This window comes from Vombatus ursinus, unplaced genomic scaffold (genome assembly GCF_900497805.2).
Source record: "Vombatus ursinus unplaced genomic scaffold, bare-nosed wombat genome assembly UNPS02014812.1, whole genome shotgun sequence".
NCBI lineage: Eukaryota > Metazoa > Chordata > Mammalia > Diprotodontia > Vombatidae > Vombatus > Vombatus ursinus.
In genome coordinates, this window is record NW_020954590.1 from 51,752,281 (window position 1) to 51,769,417 (window position 17,137).

At 37.5% G+C, this 17,137-nt stretch overlaps 1 protein-coding gene across 3 annotated transcripts in view; it reads left to right on the forward strand.

The window, feature by feature from the left end:
* Positions 1–2,635, forward strand: part of LOC114054250 (DNA endonuclease RBBP8-like) — a 122,035-nt gene extending 119,400 nt beyond the window's left edge. For all 3 annotated transcript variants that reach the window (XM_027877428.1, XM_027877427.1, XM_027877426.1), the window contains exon 19: positions 2,252–2,635. In XM_027877428.1, the coding sequence (XP_027733229.1) occupies positions 2,252–2,349 (98 nt within the window). In that variant the 3' untranslated portion in view covers positions 2,350–2,635. The remainder of the gene's footprint in view (positions 1–2,251) is intronic.
* The last annotated feature ends 14,502 nt before the right edge of the window (positions 2,636–17,137 follow it).

A 17,137-nucleotide genomic window follows, 5' to 3' on the forward strand; every position in this document is an offset into this window, starting at 1 on the left:
CATATCTTAGGCCTATCACTTAGTAACTGTGTTTCCTTTGATAAATCACTTAACTTCTGTAGGCTTTAGTTTTCTCATCTGTAAAATAAGGGGATTGGACTGGATGAACTCTGATGGCCCTTTTAATTCTCTCTATTTATATATAGCTCAGCTTATAAGAGCTTTGTCCACAAAGCAGTAAAATAAAATTGAGCAAAAACCATCAACTTGGCTTAATATACTGGTTAACAGACTTAAGATCTTGAAAGTCTTCTCAATCCCATCATCAGTTTAATGGAATGATTCTTTGTTTGAGTTTGTAAAGTAGGACCCTGGCTATATTCTTTTCCAAGACAGAATAACCACTCGTTGAAGACCATGTACCAAGTCTGAGATGTCTGAAGAATCCTGAGGTACAAAATCCTTTCCACTTACTAAGCTATTAGAATTTGCCTATGAATAAAGAATAAGGAAAAAGAGCCAAACCCTTCCATACATTTGTTTGATAAATGACTATACAAATATTCCTTTAATGTCAGAGAGAGTAAGAGACAAACTGAGCTACAGACTGGCTAGGGAAGGGCATGCAAAGAACTAGGAGCCAACTAGAAAAGCTAAAATAGATCTGTCTAGAAAGTTAGGCAGTAGGGGCAGCTAGGTGGCACAATGAATAGAGCATCGGCCCCGAAGGACCTGAGTTCAAATCCGGCCCCAGACCAAACACTTGACACTTACTAGCTGTGTGACCCTTCACCCCAATTGCCTTAAAAAAAAAAAAAAGACGAAAGTTAAGCAGTAGAGAGAAAAACAGGAAAAGCTAAAGGGGAGAAACCTTAAGGAAACAAAGGTAATTTGAGTAAGTTCTAAGTAGTTTTATTTCATCAGGTCTAGCCCTTTTCTGTGGCTGCAGGTATTATAAGTTACTACTTATATTACATATATCTTTTATCACATATACTTTATAAATTCTAGTTAATTTTTCAATGATTAGCTGCTATTCATAATTCTTTATTTGTCCATATCATCTCCTTTTTTACAAGATAAAGGCATAGCCTCCTTCTCCCAAGGAGAAAATTATTCTCTGGGCATCATGGCCAGAGTGGTATCATCACCTTATGTGGTATTTACCACAGTATAATCAGAGGTCCTGAATTCCATTCTGGGAACCACATTTTAGAAAGGATATCAGCGACTGGTAGAAGGTGAACCGAATGTTGATTGAGGTGACGTGAAACCAGGTCATAACAAATATAAATTGAAAAAACCAGGTTTGTTTATCCTAGAGAAAAAAAGATTTCAAAAAGATATAGAGGTAGTTTCCATATGTTTTAAGGACCTTTATTAATCAGTAAGTGCTTTATTATAGACCACGATGCTGGGGATACAAGTACAAAGAATGAAACAATCCCTACTCTCAAGGAGTTTACATGTAGAAGGATTAAATTTATTTTGCTTGTTCCTTGAGTAAACAGGTGACTTGTTGAGAGGTGATTGTAATGAAAAAATTCCTATCAATTAGAATGAGCATCCTCAGAGGAAAGTGTTGGGATTCCCATCACTGGAGTTTTCAGAGAGAAGCCGAATGGATATTGTAGAGGGGGATTAGTGTTTGATTAATTAGGACGTGGACTAGATGACTCTCAAGTCTTTTCGATTCTGAGATTATTTGACTCTGATAATAAAGTCAGGCCAAGCACCTGGCCTAGCCCATGAACCAGAGGTTCCCTACTACTGGTCTAGGTATTTCATTGATGTTTTTGTGTTTGGTTGTTGTGTGGCTCTTTCTGCTTATTCTTCATTCATAGGCAAATTCAAATAGCTTTAATAAGTGGAAAGGATTTTGTACCTCAGAATTCTTTAGACATCTAAGACTTGGTACATGGTCTTCAAGAGTTTCTATGGCTGAAAAAATGTGTAACTCAGTCAACCTGGTGATATGCTTCTCTGAATTTAAGCTGGTTCTCAGGTAACAGACATACATTGTCACCAGGCCCATTTTCAAAGCCTTTCCAACTTGTTTCAAGACCTACCAGAATTTCCATTTCATAGGTGGAGCCTCAGAAAAACCAAGGCCACCACTTCTATATCAAGATTAGACCCAATAAAATATACTTCAGAATGTCAGTGTTAAAAGAAATGTTTATGAACTAAATTGCTATAGGAAACATAAAATGCAAATAACGTAAGGTATTAGTAGCATGTACCTTTCTTAGCAATGAATTATTTTTTTAAAGTCCTGATTTTTTTTTGTTGTTGTTCTCTTTTTTCTAAGGGTACATTAAGGAAGATCTTGATCCTTGTCCGCGGCCCAAAAGGCGGCAGCCTTACAATGCAATGTTTTCTCCGAAAGGCAAAGAACAAAAGACATAGATATTGAAGAACTTGCAAAAGGTGCCAGAACAAAATTCCTCGTTTATTTATAGTTAAAGTTGGAATTTAAAACTGATTTCTTCCCCTCTCAAATCTGCTATAACCTGATTTATATATCATTTAAATACAATATATCAGGAAATATTTAAAATAATTTTGAGTACATTTATTGTGCTTATGCATTTTTCTTAATTTTGCACCTTTGAAACAATGAGGTGCTTCCATTTTGCACTGTGTAACTTAAAGGGGTAGATTTTATCCTTTGTTTTTTGTAATACCTAAATTTAATAAAAAAAAATTGTGATAGAGATTTCATTATCAATTTGCATTTTTCCAAAATAGCCTTTTTTAAAGGTTTTGTTTCAAGTTTTCTGTGTGCATCCCTATTTTCAGTTTCAATTTGGAATTACACAGAGCGCCTGGCACATAGTAATTGCTTAATAAATGCATATTTTCTTCCTTCCTATCAGAGTTATGCACAAGCCAAGCTAGGACTGGATAGGCAACCCTTACATTCAGATAATTGGCTTATAGTTTTTTTTTTTTAAGATTTGAGGATGGGGGGGGTGTGAGAGGGCAGTAACCACAGGTAATTATGAGAAATAAGATTAGACCCATCAGATGGAGTCTTTAATAGAATAAAAGAACATGCTTAGAAATAGGCCCTAGATTTGCAACTCTGACTCAAGATTCACTAGACTATGTACATACCTTTTGACCCAGTGATACTTACACTGGTTCTTTATCACGAAGAGATCACAGTGTGAGGGAAAAGACTCAAGTAACAAAAAAGCAACATCAAAAAAACACATAGCAGCTCTTTTTGTGGTAGCAAAAAACCGGAAACCAAGAGAGCATCAGTCATTTGAGAAATGACTAAGCAAGTTGTGTAACATACATAGAATGGTGGTGTACCATGAAAAATGAGTAAGATGTTTCCAGAGAAAACTGGAACAACTCATCTGCATGAACTGATGTAGAGTGAAATTAATAGAACCAGAACAATTATACAATAACATTATAAAGACAAATTAATTTGAAGGGTTTAAATTTTTTTTCTTTTTTTATTTAATTTATTTTGATTTATCAACAATCACTTCCATATGCTTTTGAGTTTAAAATTTTTCTCCCCCTTCCTCCCCACCACCCTCCCCAAGACGGTACACAATCTGATATAGGCTCTACATATACATTCCTATTAAACATGTTTTCACATTAGTGATGTTGTAAGTAAGAATTAGAACCAATAGGAGGAACCACCAGAAACAGGAAACAAAACTCAACAGAAGAAAAAAAAATAGCAAACAGTATGGTTTGATCTGCATTCAAACTCCATAGTTCTTTCTTTGTGGATAGCATTTTCCATCACGAGTCCTTTGGAGATGTTTTAGATCCTTGTATTGCTGGGAAGGGTTAGGTTTATCAATATTAGTCATCGCACAACGTGGCTGTTATTGTGTACAACATTCTCTTGGTTCTGCTCACTTCACTCAGCATCAGAGCATACAAATCTTTCCAAGTTTTTCTGAAGTCAGCCTGTTCATCATTTCTTATAGCACAATAGTATTCGATTACATTCATATACCACAACTTGTTCAGCCATTCCCCAATTGATGGGCATCCTCTTAATTTCCAATTCTTTGCCACCACAAAAAGAATTGCTATAAATATTTTTGTACATGTGGGTCCTTTTCCCATTTGTATGATCTCTTTGGGATATAACCCTAGAAGTGCTGTTGCTGAGTCAAAGGGTATGCCCATTTTTATAGCCCTTTGGGTATAGTTCCAAATTGCTCTCCAAAATGGTGGATCATTTTACAACTCCATCAACAATGCATTAGTGTTCCAATTTTCCCACATCTTCTCCAACATTTATCCTTTTCCTGTTTTGTCATGTTGGCCAATATGATAGGTATGATGTGGTACCTCAGAGTTGTTTTGATTTGCATTTCTCTAATCAGTAGTGATTTAGAGCATTTTTTCATATGGCTATAGATGGCTTTAATTTCTTCATCTGAGAACTGCCTGCTCATATCTGTTGACCATTTATCAATTGGGGAATGACTTGTATTCTTATAAATTTGACTTAATTCTCTATATATCTTAGAAATGAGGCCCTTACCAAAGAGACTGGTTGTAAAAATTCTTTCCCAATTTTCTACTGAAGGGTTTAAAAATTGATCGATGCAGTAACCAACCATGATTCCAGAGGAACCATGATGACACACAATACTCACCTCCTGGACCCAGGATACAGATTGAGTTACATATCTTTTGAATATGATGAAATGACAATTTGTTTTGCTTGCACATATTTGTTACAAGGGTTTTGGTTACACACAAACACACACACATCCATGGGGGAGGGAGAGAAAATAGATTTTTTTTTTTTTGTGAGGCAATCAGGGTTAAGTGACTTGCCCGGAGTCACACAACTAGTAAGTGTTATGTGTCTGAGGCCAGATTTGAACTCAGGTCATCCTGACTCCAAGGCTGGAGCTCTATACACTGTACCACCTAGCTGCCCCTTGAGAAAATAGATTTTTAATTGAAAAAATAGAACTACATTTTTAAAAAATAAGATATTACCATCATAAGAAATGAGGAAATGGACAATATGAGAGAAATCTGGGAAGATTTGTATGAACTGATGCAGAGCAAAGTGTGCAGAACTAAAAGAACAATATAAGTAGCAGCAACATAAAAAAAAAACAACTTTGAAAGACTTGAGAATTCTTATCAGTGTAATGACAAACTACTTCCAGAGGACCAAAAAAAATGAAGCATGACAGAAGTGATGGACTCATTGTGGAAGGAGACACACATTTTGGGTACCGCCAGTGAAGGAATTTACTTTGCACATATTTTAGACTCACCCTAGCAGCAAAACTGCTCTCCAGTTCCAGTCCATCTCCATTCTTACCCTAAGAAGAAATATGACCCTCAAGACTTTAGCAACTTAGCCTCCCTTCCCTAACAAAAGCTAGTCCCAGCCTGTGAGAAGATAGGTATTCTAACAAAAAGTTGATAGAGCTATGAAATCCAACTGTTTCCATTTCAGTTTGGAACTATACAAAAATAAGACCATACCACTTGACCCAGTAATCCCCAACTACTGGACCTGTACCTCTAAGTAAAGAGAGAAACAAGCATACAATATGCCAAAATATCCATAGCAGTATTTTGGTAGGAAAGAACTTGGACCATAGTGGTTACCCAGGAATTACATATGTTTGTATGTCTGTGTGTAGAAAACTTTTGCAGTGAGAAGTAATGAACATTAAGAATTCAGAGGGGCAGCTAGGTGGTGCAGTGGATGCTTCACTGGGCTGGGCTTGAGGGAAGTGGCACTGAAACCCCACAGGAGTCTATACTGTTTGCTTAGAGTGTTCTCAGGGTAGATACCCAGGTTAATGGACTTGATATATCCCACTGCACGTTGACTCAGATAAACTTTGCAGCCCAGTCTTGGGTGTGTTCCCATCAAAAACGGGTTGGGGGTAGGAAGAGACAGAAATTAAGTGACAGGGAATAAAAAAAATTCAAGAGAAAAAAAAATTCAATAAAAGGTCACTGCACAAACAGATAAATAAACAGAAGGAAAGGTGAATTCTAAATACTCAGAGAGAATACACAGAGAGTATTTGCAAGAGAAAGTGAGAACCAATGTGTCGTGAAATGCAGAATCCTGTGGACTCCCAAGAGAGCATATAACCATGACAAGAAACTCCAGAATGTTTCAAGAGACTATTGAAAACCATAAAAGAAGGAATTAGGAATTACTATAGGACAGAACAGAACATAACTCTCAATGCAGGATTTTAAAGCTTAATTAACTAATTAGAAAACAATGTACAATAGAAAGTTTCTGAAGAGGTGTTGAGAGATTTACAGATTCAGAACACACACACATACGCACTGAAATGGAGGGAATTCTGACAAAAAAGAAGCAAAAGCCAACAATGTTTAAAAAAACAAACCATGGATTCTATAAAAGCTGAAGTGATTGATTTTAAAGATAGGATGAGCAGAGCCAATTTAAGAATCATAGGTCTTTCAAAATGACAAAACAAAAACCATGAGCACTACAATGTGGGAAACACAAGAAAAATAACCAGAACTTACTGTATAGTATGGGAAGGTGAGGACACCAAGAGATTCCAGATATTGCCTCCAGAAAAACAAACAACAAAAAAAAAGATATCAAGAACCCTAATGAGGTAACAACCTGATGCCTGACTCACTTAAGTAAGATCTACAAAACAATCATAGAAAAGGAAACTCAGAATAGATACCTTAGAAGTTTTCATTTCTTGTGGAATTCCGGAACGAAGGAAGAAATAAATGTAAGGGCCATGAATCAGAATAAAAGTCTAGGATAGACAAAGGGAAGTAAAATAATGAAGACAATAAGGCAAAGAATCCTTTTTAGTGTGAAAGTGAAAAATTGCTACCCCAACTTTATTTTGTATTATTAATTGAGAATTGTATCCAACACTGGAATCATACTTATGGATCAAATTTAAATTTGATCGTATAGATCGTAGTAGTAGTAGCAGAGCTTGTACAACTTTAACTTTGCTATTCCTCTGGGTGACAGCCTGGACTCAAATCTCTCACCCTAGAAAAGGGTAGAATAAAAATGGGATACTGTGGGAGGATCTAAACAGAAATTTACAGTATGAGAGTGTAGGAGGTGTCTGTCTTAAATGTATTTTTGCTTATCTATGCCAGCAAGTGTTTCCAAGTGTTTTGTTCCATGTCCTGATAACTCAACCTAGCTTTTTCCTTTGGTCTGATCAACTAACGGAAAAAGACTGTAACAAGTGAAACTTTCAAAAGTCTTCAAAAAAGACAAGTCTCTCTTTTCTCTAAATTTCCAACTGACCAAATTGAACATTGCAGAGATGAAAAACAGATTAAAAAAAAAAAGAACAATTACAGACTAAATTTTTGATTTACATTTTTTTCTCTACTGAAAATTTTAAATTATTATTTGAATGTTTTTATAAGTACTTTGATGAATCTTTGATATACTAGTTTGTAGAGATTGTTTAAATAGGGATAAAACTTTGTAAAGTTTGATGAATATAAATTTTGGAAGATTGGGTTACCTCACAAAAAGGAGGAATTTTAGGATGACTTGAGGCTGCTTTTAAAATTGCAGTTTGAATTTTAAGAACTGTTTTATTAGCCATGAAATCTGTTCAATAGAGATTGAGTAAAATTCAGAGAAATGTCTTCTTCTTGATAAGAAGAACTCAGGAAAACAATACAGAAGAAATTAAAATAAAACATCTTTTAGTTTAAATAATTCCACAACTAAGAACTTACAATAAAATACATTTGCTATTTAACATTAAAGTAATATGTTAGAGAATTAGACTGAGATTAGAACTCTAGCTGCTCAAGTCCACTTTCCCAAAGCAGTTTCAGTTTGTCCGTCTCTGAGTCTGAAGCTTTGGGATGCTACTCTGTGGAAAAGATACACTTAAAAACTGTACTTAAAGAGAATGAAAAATTTATTGCAGGGTGGAAATGTGATTTTTTCCCCCCCTGATTAAAAGGCAGAATGGGAAAATTTTAGACCACCTTCAGTTTTCTCTCTCCAAAGGGACAAAAAGTAAGTAAAGCTGGAATTTATTTACCATCCTGTTAACTTACTGCTTTTAAACAACCAACCTGAAGACACCAAACAAGCTCTGTTATCTGTGCTACGTAGCCCCTATATTTAAACTCCCAGATTGAAGGTGAATCCCAAAGTGCTCCCAGAGAGACAAAAGCTTGTTTTAAAGTCAGGATGCAACTGAAAAGTAAGTAAAATTTAATATTTTCCTGTGAAGATTAGAGTAAGTTAGAGTAAGAGTTACTGAGGACGGAATTTGACAAGAATATAAATGATAAGTTAGGATAAGAAAATAGAAGAAGTGGACTTAGCCTTTGAATGATTTGAAAGGAAATAAAGTTACACCTTGAGCCCTTCAAAAAATTAATCTCTATCAGACTTTTTTTTCAGTAATGCAATTTCTATTAACTCTAATACATGAAGTCAAAATTATATTTTAATAAAAGCAGATATATTATGTTACAACTCTAAGGACCTTTTTTTTGGTGAGGCAATTGGGGTTAAGTGACTTGCCCAGAGTCACACAGGTATTAAGTGTCAAGCGTCTCATCTGAATTTGAACTCAGGTCCTCCTGACTCTAGGGCGATTGCTCTATCTACTGCACCACCAAGCTCCCCCTTCTAAGGGCCTATCTAATGCAAATCATTGCTGACCATTTGGCAATGAGGAAAACTTTATAAAGGATAATAATTTGCTTTACTGTTAAAGAATTAATAAAATTGGTATAAAGTCATTAAGGAAAGCTATATCAAGGCTATATCAGTTTCTTTAAATGTCAAAGAGTTTGTATAAGTGTACTGTCAAACAATATTGTTTAATTTACATTTAATTGTTTTCCTCTGACAGTAGATTACAAACAATAAGTTAGTGGTTTCCCACAAGAAACCCAGAAGTCCAATAATACAACAATTCTGGAGACAAGTCTTTGGAGGTTGTGACCACCTCCCCTAAAGTACAGAACCAGAGTTCTGTGACGGGAGCAGGTTCTATAATCTTTGATTTGCTTCACTTAAGGTCCAGTGATGGTGAGCATTGTCAGTTTTGATTAATCAGTTCAAGCTGCATTGTGAGCTCTGACTCCCAAGCCAGAGAGTCAGCTCTTAAGAAAAGTAAATTATTAGTATATTCATTATGCATATCATACCTATTAATGTGAAAATTATAAATTCCTTTCTCAGAGATAAACATAAAACTTCTAACTACTTAATTAGATACAGTAATAACCTATAGTATTGAAAAATATCACATACTTTGTAAAAGGAGGAAGCAATTAGGAACTAAGACCTTAAAAGAAAAAATGCTTACAAGTTTCTTTGCGTATTAAATGCCACCACCAAAATTAAAGTTGCTTTCATACGATGCTATTAAACTATAAATTGGAAAAAGGAAATGGTTAAAATATGAAGAAAACGATTGTTTTTCAGTGGTGTCCAACGCTTTGTGACCATTTTGGGGTTTTCTTAGCAAAGAAATTGCTGTGGTTTGCCATTTCGTTCTCCAGCTTATTTTACAGATGAGGAAACCAAGGCAAACAAGATTAAGTGACTTGCTCAGAGTCACACAGCTAGCATCTAAGGGCAGATTTGAACACAGGTCTTCCTGACTCCAGGCCCAGTGCTCTATCCACTGCACCACCTATCTGGCCGAAGAAAATGGTAGGTAGTAATTAAAACTTACTGTTATAAGAAGCGGAGCAGAGACCCTTTAAGATACCAATATCTGTGACACAGTTGGACTCTGGCCAGTCACCCTGATCATTGCCAAGTAAACTCCTTTGTGGAATAGATAAGATGAATGCTTCTCTAGCATAAAAGAGATTAACTTTGAGAAGCAGATAGATGACTTCTCCAGTCAACCAACTTAAAGCAGTAGTGATACTCTACAATGAAGAAGTAGGAAGGACCTTGAACTTTGCGATTGTACTGAGTGAGTTTTGTTTGGGTTTATTTGACCATCACTTACAAAAACTGTGATTGTAACCAATTCTAGTGGCCCCAAAGGCCTCAGAGAACAGTTAAACTCGCAAAGACATTAAACCTTTGCAAGTATTTCCAGCAAACAACTCCTTCCAAAACAATGAAGAAACACATACTTGAACTTGTTGGTTGGCTTTAACACATACAATTTTCACTATTGCTCTTTGTGGAAATGATTCTCCAGGTCTTTGTTGTATCAGCTTAATTTATAAATAGTTAGACAGTGGACTAAAAGAGAGATTGAGACAAGACAGTGCTTTCCTCTTCCCGTAATTGTAAAGTGCTTACCACAGTGCCTGTCATGTGATGAGTATCAATCATAGCATTGTTGCCTGTTGTTATAGGTTTACTTTAAGGTTCTAAAATGAGTTAAGCTTTATATAAAGCAGTGTGGAAATGTATTCAATTGAATTAATATCACCCAAATTGTAAGAAGTCTTGTTTCATGTTTTAAAATACATGAGACTGTATAAAATTTTTCTAAAGTATTGAGTAATACTATTAGAGGCAACTTCCCTTCACATTATGCATTAGATTGGCCAGTTTCGTTATTTTTAACACTTAATTATTAAGCGAGGTATTTATCCTTTAGAATCGCTAATAATGATAACTTACTGTGGGGATACGAGTTACCCGCATACCCTTTCAGTTCCTTAGACTTTCTATTTGTCTGAGGTTATGGGATATTATTAGTCCTGCTGCTGAAGTCAGGCTGAAATCTGGGAAAATAATCCAAGAAGGGAAACCTTATTTTTAAAAAAATTGTTTTATCTGGGAAGTTCTTTGCCCATTGCTTCTGAAAATTACTGTGCCTGGCATCTTTAAGCCTACATAGTAACAATAGGCCTTAAATTTAGGGATTTTATTTTCCTCTTAGGATTTAATAAGCAGTACAAACATTTGCTAGTTTAGGCACTTTATGACAGTAACCTAGCCCTAACCTATAATTAGTGAAATTTTGCTGTTTGAGGAAGAGTCTCTTGGGACTTTAATCTGCTTGCTATTCTGAGTTTTGATTTCAAGTATAGTTGTCTGATACCTCTCATATGGCCCTTAGGCCATCATTCAAGGGAAATGCCATGTGCTCCTGTAGTCTGAGGATTACTACGGTTGGATGTCCGTCTCCAGGAAAGTCAAATGAACAACTTTGAGAAGGTGAAGGTAGGATCCTCTTGCTTTACTTCCCCAACTTGATCAACAAGACATTTTCCCACCAGGTGTATCTGAGCCTGACTGTGATATCCTGTGGCTCATGATGAGCCTTTCTGTGTGATTGACTTGATTATGACCCATTTTTTTTGGGAGGGGCGAGGCAATTGGGGTTAAGTGACTCACTCAGGATCACACAGCTAGTAAGTGTCAAGTGTCTGGTCTGAGACCAGATTTGAACTCAGATCCTCTTGACTCCAGGGCTGGTGCTCTATCCACTGCACCACTTAGCTGCCCCCTAACTATGACCCATTTTGTTGTTCTTTGTTCAGTCATTTCAGTCATGTCCAATTCTTTGTGACCCCATTTTGGGTTTTACTGGAGTGGTTTGTCATTTCTTTCTCCAGCTCATTTTACAGATGAGGAAACTGAGGCAAACAGGGTTAAGTGATTTGTACAGGGTCACAGTAAGTATCTGAGGCCAGATTTGAACTGAGGAAATCTTCCTGACTCCAGGCCCAGCACTCTATCCACCGTGTCCCCTAGCAGTGACCTAGTTAACTAAAGGGTCAAGACTGGGAAGAGAGAAGAATACAGCAGAACAGGGATGAGGGCATGAGAAATACTGAGGGGCTGAGAGAATGGACATCACCGGGCAAATAGATTTAGGAGTACGCAATACAAATTTCCCACCTGGCTATACCCCTCTGGACTTCTCCGTCATGCCCCTGTATGGAGTACCTTCTTCCCCACCCTCTTTAAGCATCCTTTTATGTGTTATCTTCCTTATTAGAATGTAAGTGCCATGGGACTTCTGGGTCACTTGACCAACAAGATGGAAGACTAGACATTTTCTCAGATCCTCACAACCTTCAAACCTCTCCAAAATAGAAATTATGTGCCAGAGATAAAGCAATTTCAGCTGTCTCCAAGGTCCAGGGCACCAAGAACCCAAACAAGATGAAAACTAACCAGCAGAGTATGCCCGTATTCCCAAATCCCTAACCAACTCTCACTCAGCATCCCCCTCTGTATCACCCACTACACTGTGGCAGCAAACCAGCATGTCAGCTCCACACCCTGACACATGCTCTGCCTTCTCCTAGTGCCACAGAGATCCAAATTCTAAACAGCAGAAATCTGCTCAGGCTCTAATATCAGCACCCTCCACCACTAGGCCGGAGAATTGAGGAACAGAGAGAACGGGGCAAGACACATGCATGAAGGTATGTATGGAACTCATTTAAACCTGAGAGAAAAAAAACCTATCATCCAACTGGGGCCAATTCTGTTCCTCCAAAATCACTTGAGGCAAAGATTTAGGAAGGTGAACCACAAATTGTTCAATGTGGCAGGAGACGGAAATGTTTTGAGATCCAGCCCCATAGGAAACTTAAAGACCTTGAACATAAGCAGATAAACCAACAGAGAAGACATTCACAGCAGAAGACAATAGGGCCTCCAGACCTAGTAAAAGAGTTCAGGAGTCTACAAATAAATAGTGCATTCTGAACTTACACACACTCACACACACAGAACACAAAAGAGCTCGCATTGAATGCCCACTCTGTGCTAGGTACTGTACTAAATACTGAAGATGCAAAGAAAGGCAAAAAGAAAAAAAAAGTTCCTGCTCTCTAAGAGCTCAGTATAATGGGGGAGATAACACGTGAACAACGATGTGTAAACAAGATACATACAGGTAAACTGAGGGTAACCTCAGGAGGAGACACTAAGTTTAAGGACTGGGGAAAGCTTCTTGAAGAAGTTAGGATTTTAGCTGAGACTTGGAGAAAACCAGGGAAGCCAGAAAGCAGACATGAGGAAGGAGAGAATTCAAGGTATGGGGGAGAGCCAATGAAAATGCAGGGAATGAGGAGATGGTGTGTTGTGCACAGGGAACAATGAGAAGGACAGTGTCCGAAGGCAGCAAAGACTATGAGGAAATGAGGAAAGGAATAAACTGTAAGAAAACTGGAAAGCTGGGAGGGAGCCAGCTTCTGAAGGACTCTGAAAGCCAAGTTGGGATTTTGCACTTGATCCTGGAGGTAATGAGAAATCACTGGAGGTGACTGGATGGGAGGAGTGGCATGCACCATTCCTTGAAGATCAATTTTAGAACTGAGTAGTGTAAACTGGAGTTGGGAGAGACTCACTTGAGTCAGGTAGACTAACTACCAGGTTATAGCAATAGTCCAGTTGTAAGGTGATGAGGGCTGGCACTAGGGTGGTTGCACTGTAAAAGGAGAGGTGGCATACATGAGAGAAGTTACAAAGGCAGAAACAAGACTTGACTACTGATTGGACAGGAGAGTGGGAGGTGGAGAGAGTGAAGAGTTGAGGATGATACCTAGGTTCTGAGCCCAGGTGACTGGGAGAGTGGTAGTACCTCCATTAGTAATAGGGAAGTTAGGAAGATGGGAGGATATGGAGGAAAGATACCAAGTTCAGTCTAGGGCATGTTTTTAATTGAAGATGTTGGGACATCCAATTTGAAATGTCTAAAAGGCAGTTGGAGATGTGACACCGGAAGTCAGGAGAGAGATTAGGGCTGAACAAGGAGATCTGTGAGTCATCTACATAGAAGTGATGATGGAAATTATAGGAGCTGATGAGATCACCAAGTGAAATAGTATAAAGGGAGAAGTGTAGAGGGCCCAGGACCTCTTGGGGAATCCCCATTGTCAGGAGGCATGATGTGGGTGAAGATCCATCAAAGGAGTCAGATTGGTAGGAAGAGAACCAAGAAAAAGAAGTGTCACAAAAACATACAAGGAGAAAATATCAAGAAAATGAGGGTGATCAGCAGTGTCAAAGGCTGCAGAGAGGTCAAGAAGGATAAGGACTAAAAAAAGGCCTTTAATGTTGGCAATTAACTTTGGAGAAAGCAGTTTCAGTTAAATAATGAGTTCAGAAACCAGACTACAAAGAGTTAAGAAGAGAGGGAAAGGAAAGGAAATGGAGGCACCTATTATAAATTTCTTAAGGAGTTTAGCCATAGGACATAGTTAACAAGGATGATCAAGTGAGGCTTTTTCAGGGATGGAGGGGACATGGGCGCATTTGTAGGCAATAGGTAATCTGCTAATAGACTGGGAGGGATTGAAAATTAGTGAGAGCAGGGATGCAATCTAGTGGAGATGGGAAGGAATGGGATCATTTAGGCATGTAGAGGAGTTAGCCTTGGTGAGGAGAAAGGTACGCTCTTAATGTGAAAAGGAGGTGAAGGAGATAGTGGCCAAAGGTATCTAAGTAGTATTGAGATGAAAAACAAAGGAGAAGAGGGAATTCTTGGTGAATGGACTCCATTTTTTTCAGTGAAATATGAAGCTTGGTTCTCAGCTGAGAGGGTGGGAGGAGGGGGAGCCATAAGACGTTTGAGGAGGGTTGAAAAAGTTTAGAAAAGTCACTGTGGAGAGTAAGATAATAATCAGTTAGGGAGATATAGAAAAGGATTGCCTTGCCACAACAAGGCATTTGAGATTATGTGTACCATAAAGGTGTAGTTGATCCAGTTAGCATGGTTTTGTGATTTTTCTCCAGCTTCATTTAGCGGTGAGTATTTGAGAAGGCATCAGATGGTGGAAATAATCCAAGGCTGGGGTTCAGAAGGGAAAGAATTTCAAAACCATGAATCTCCACTTTTTTAAAGAAGTAAATAATAAATTCTATGTGTTATTTTCAAAATTTCCAAGCTTGCTTATGCTTTTCTCAACTATCTTATTTCATTACATTTTGAAAAAGGTTTCAATGGCCCTCTCTTTTTCAGCATCTATATTTGCTAACCCCTCCCTTCCTTTCCCAAACTCCAACTCAAATTAAAAAAGGAGAGAGAAAAGAAAACTTATAATAAATAAGTAATTAGACAAAATAAATCCATTAAGTGGACTTGTCTAAAAATGTATGGCCCTTTCTATGCTATGAATCCATCACCTCTCTGTAGGGAAATAGATAGCATGCTTCTTCATCATAGGTCTTCTGGAAATACAATTGGTCATTCATTTTGTTAACATCTTTCAAAATTATTTTCTTTTACACTGTTGTTGCCTATGTATAAATTTTCTCCTGGTACTATTCACTCCACTCCTCTGAATGGAATGGTGACATTGAAAATGACAATCACATCAGTAACTACTAAGTTCTATCTTTTAAAATAAAATTGATTTCATTTTTCGTGATGCTATTTAGTGCTCACTATGCCTGGTGCGTCTTGATTCTTTTCTCATATAAAATATTTGTGATAAATCCATATGAATGTAGACTGCTATAGACTCCTTTAGAGGACTTTATATAGACAACTCTATAGAGTCCAATAGAGGCCTTTAGCCTCTATCATTTCTCCCATATCTTGTTTTTCCACATATTTTTCACCATCCTCTCTATTTCTGTCTTTGCACCAAAATTACTGAATATGTATATTTAATTTGGAAGGTTTAAGTACTTCTTTGAATTTCTCTAACTCTTCATGTACAACAGATGTTGGTGTGTAAAGTTGCTATAATTTTCATGGTGATATTTCTGCAAATGTTTTTGAGTTCTGCAATACCAGATAGCCAAATATCCCATGAATATCTCTTATTACCTTGAACATACAATAAAAGCTCTCCTAATACCTTTATTTGCTTCTACAAGGAGAACCCGTGAGTTAACCTTCCAATTAGCTGCAGCTTCCTTTGGTCTTCTGATTTAGAAAGAATATTTTTAATATTCTTATAAGGATGATAAAATTCAATTCTTTCAGTTCCATGTCCATTCACTGGTCAGGAGACCAGAGTTTCAATTTAGATACAGTGAATGTTTCTATTAGGAAATAGCGTTTCCATAAGGACTACGAGTAACTGGACACTTGTCTGTTGGCTTCAACACTACCATAACCTGGACTGGATGGCCTTACAGATTCAGTGAAAGCTCCAGAAGCATAATAGGACTTAAAGGAGAAACAAAGGAGAAAGAAATGGAAGCTGGGCCACAGCATAGCTGTGCCTGTCCCCCCAAGCGAATTTGTCTCATTAGGTTCATGATAGTCAGGTGATGCCATGTAGCCATTAGATTTTGGGGCATTTTAGGCAGTGTTCCTTGCAGTGCTAGGGATTTAAAGATACGTGCATAATTTATAGGACCATAGATTTAGAGCTGAAAGGGACCTTAAAAGCCATCGGGGCCAACTGCCTCATTTTACACAGGAGGAAATTGGAGCTGAATCCAGTGCCTGGCACATAGTAGAAAATAAATGTTTGTTACCTTGACTTGACTGAAACACAAAGAGGTTAAGTAACTTGCCCAGGATCACACAGATAATAAGTGTCTGAGATGTTATTTGATATGTCTTACTGACTCCAAAACCATACCCAATTTACTGCCTTCCAGTTCAGCCAAATGCAATGTAGAATTTCCAAGAGCTGTGGCAACATGGAGCTAGGGACTCTGCAGTCTATCTTATCTAGCACTTAGCTCAGTGACTGGCACATAGTAGGTGCTTAATAAATGTTCATTCACTCACCTGGGATCAAGAAAATCAATGTAAGCTTCTTCAGTGCTTCTTAATCTGATATAGAAAAACCACTGTTAGTTAATTACCCATATTCTGCTTCTGCTTTAGTGAGAGGATTGAGATCTATGACACCAAATTTGGGGATTTTCTTTCACCTTAAGAGACTGAACAAAGTGAAAATGACCTCCAACCTGAAAGATGGACTGGAACTGGAAGATGATTTGATTATTGCTTATTATGATACATGTGTCTGACACTTGATTTTACCAGGCTTTCGGCAAATCTAATTAAACTTTTTAACTGAGTTTGAGGCTGAAGTGACTTGTAGACAACATGAAGGATCTAACAGAAGTAGGGATTTCTCTGTGAGATGGATCACATGAGCCAATGAGAATAGAGCCTGGGGGTAATAGGGTCTGTACTTCCCTGCCCTGGCCCCCATTGCATTTGTACAGGGCACCTACTCCCTGAAGTATAAACAACTAAGTTAATGTGTATAAATGGTTTAAAAATGTAATTTTTATCACTACCTGCCCCCTTTTCTA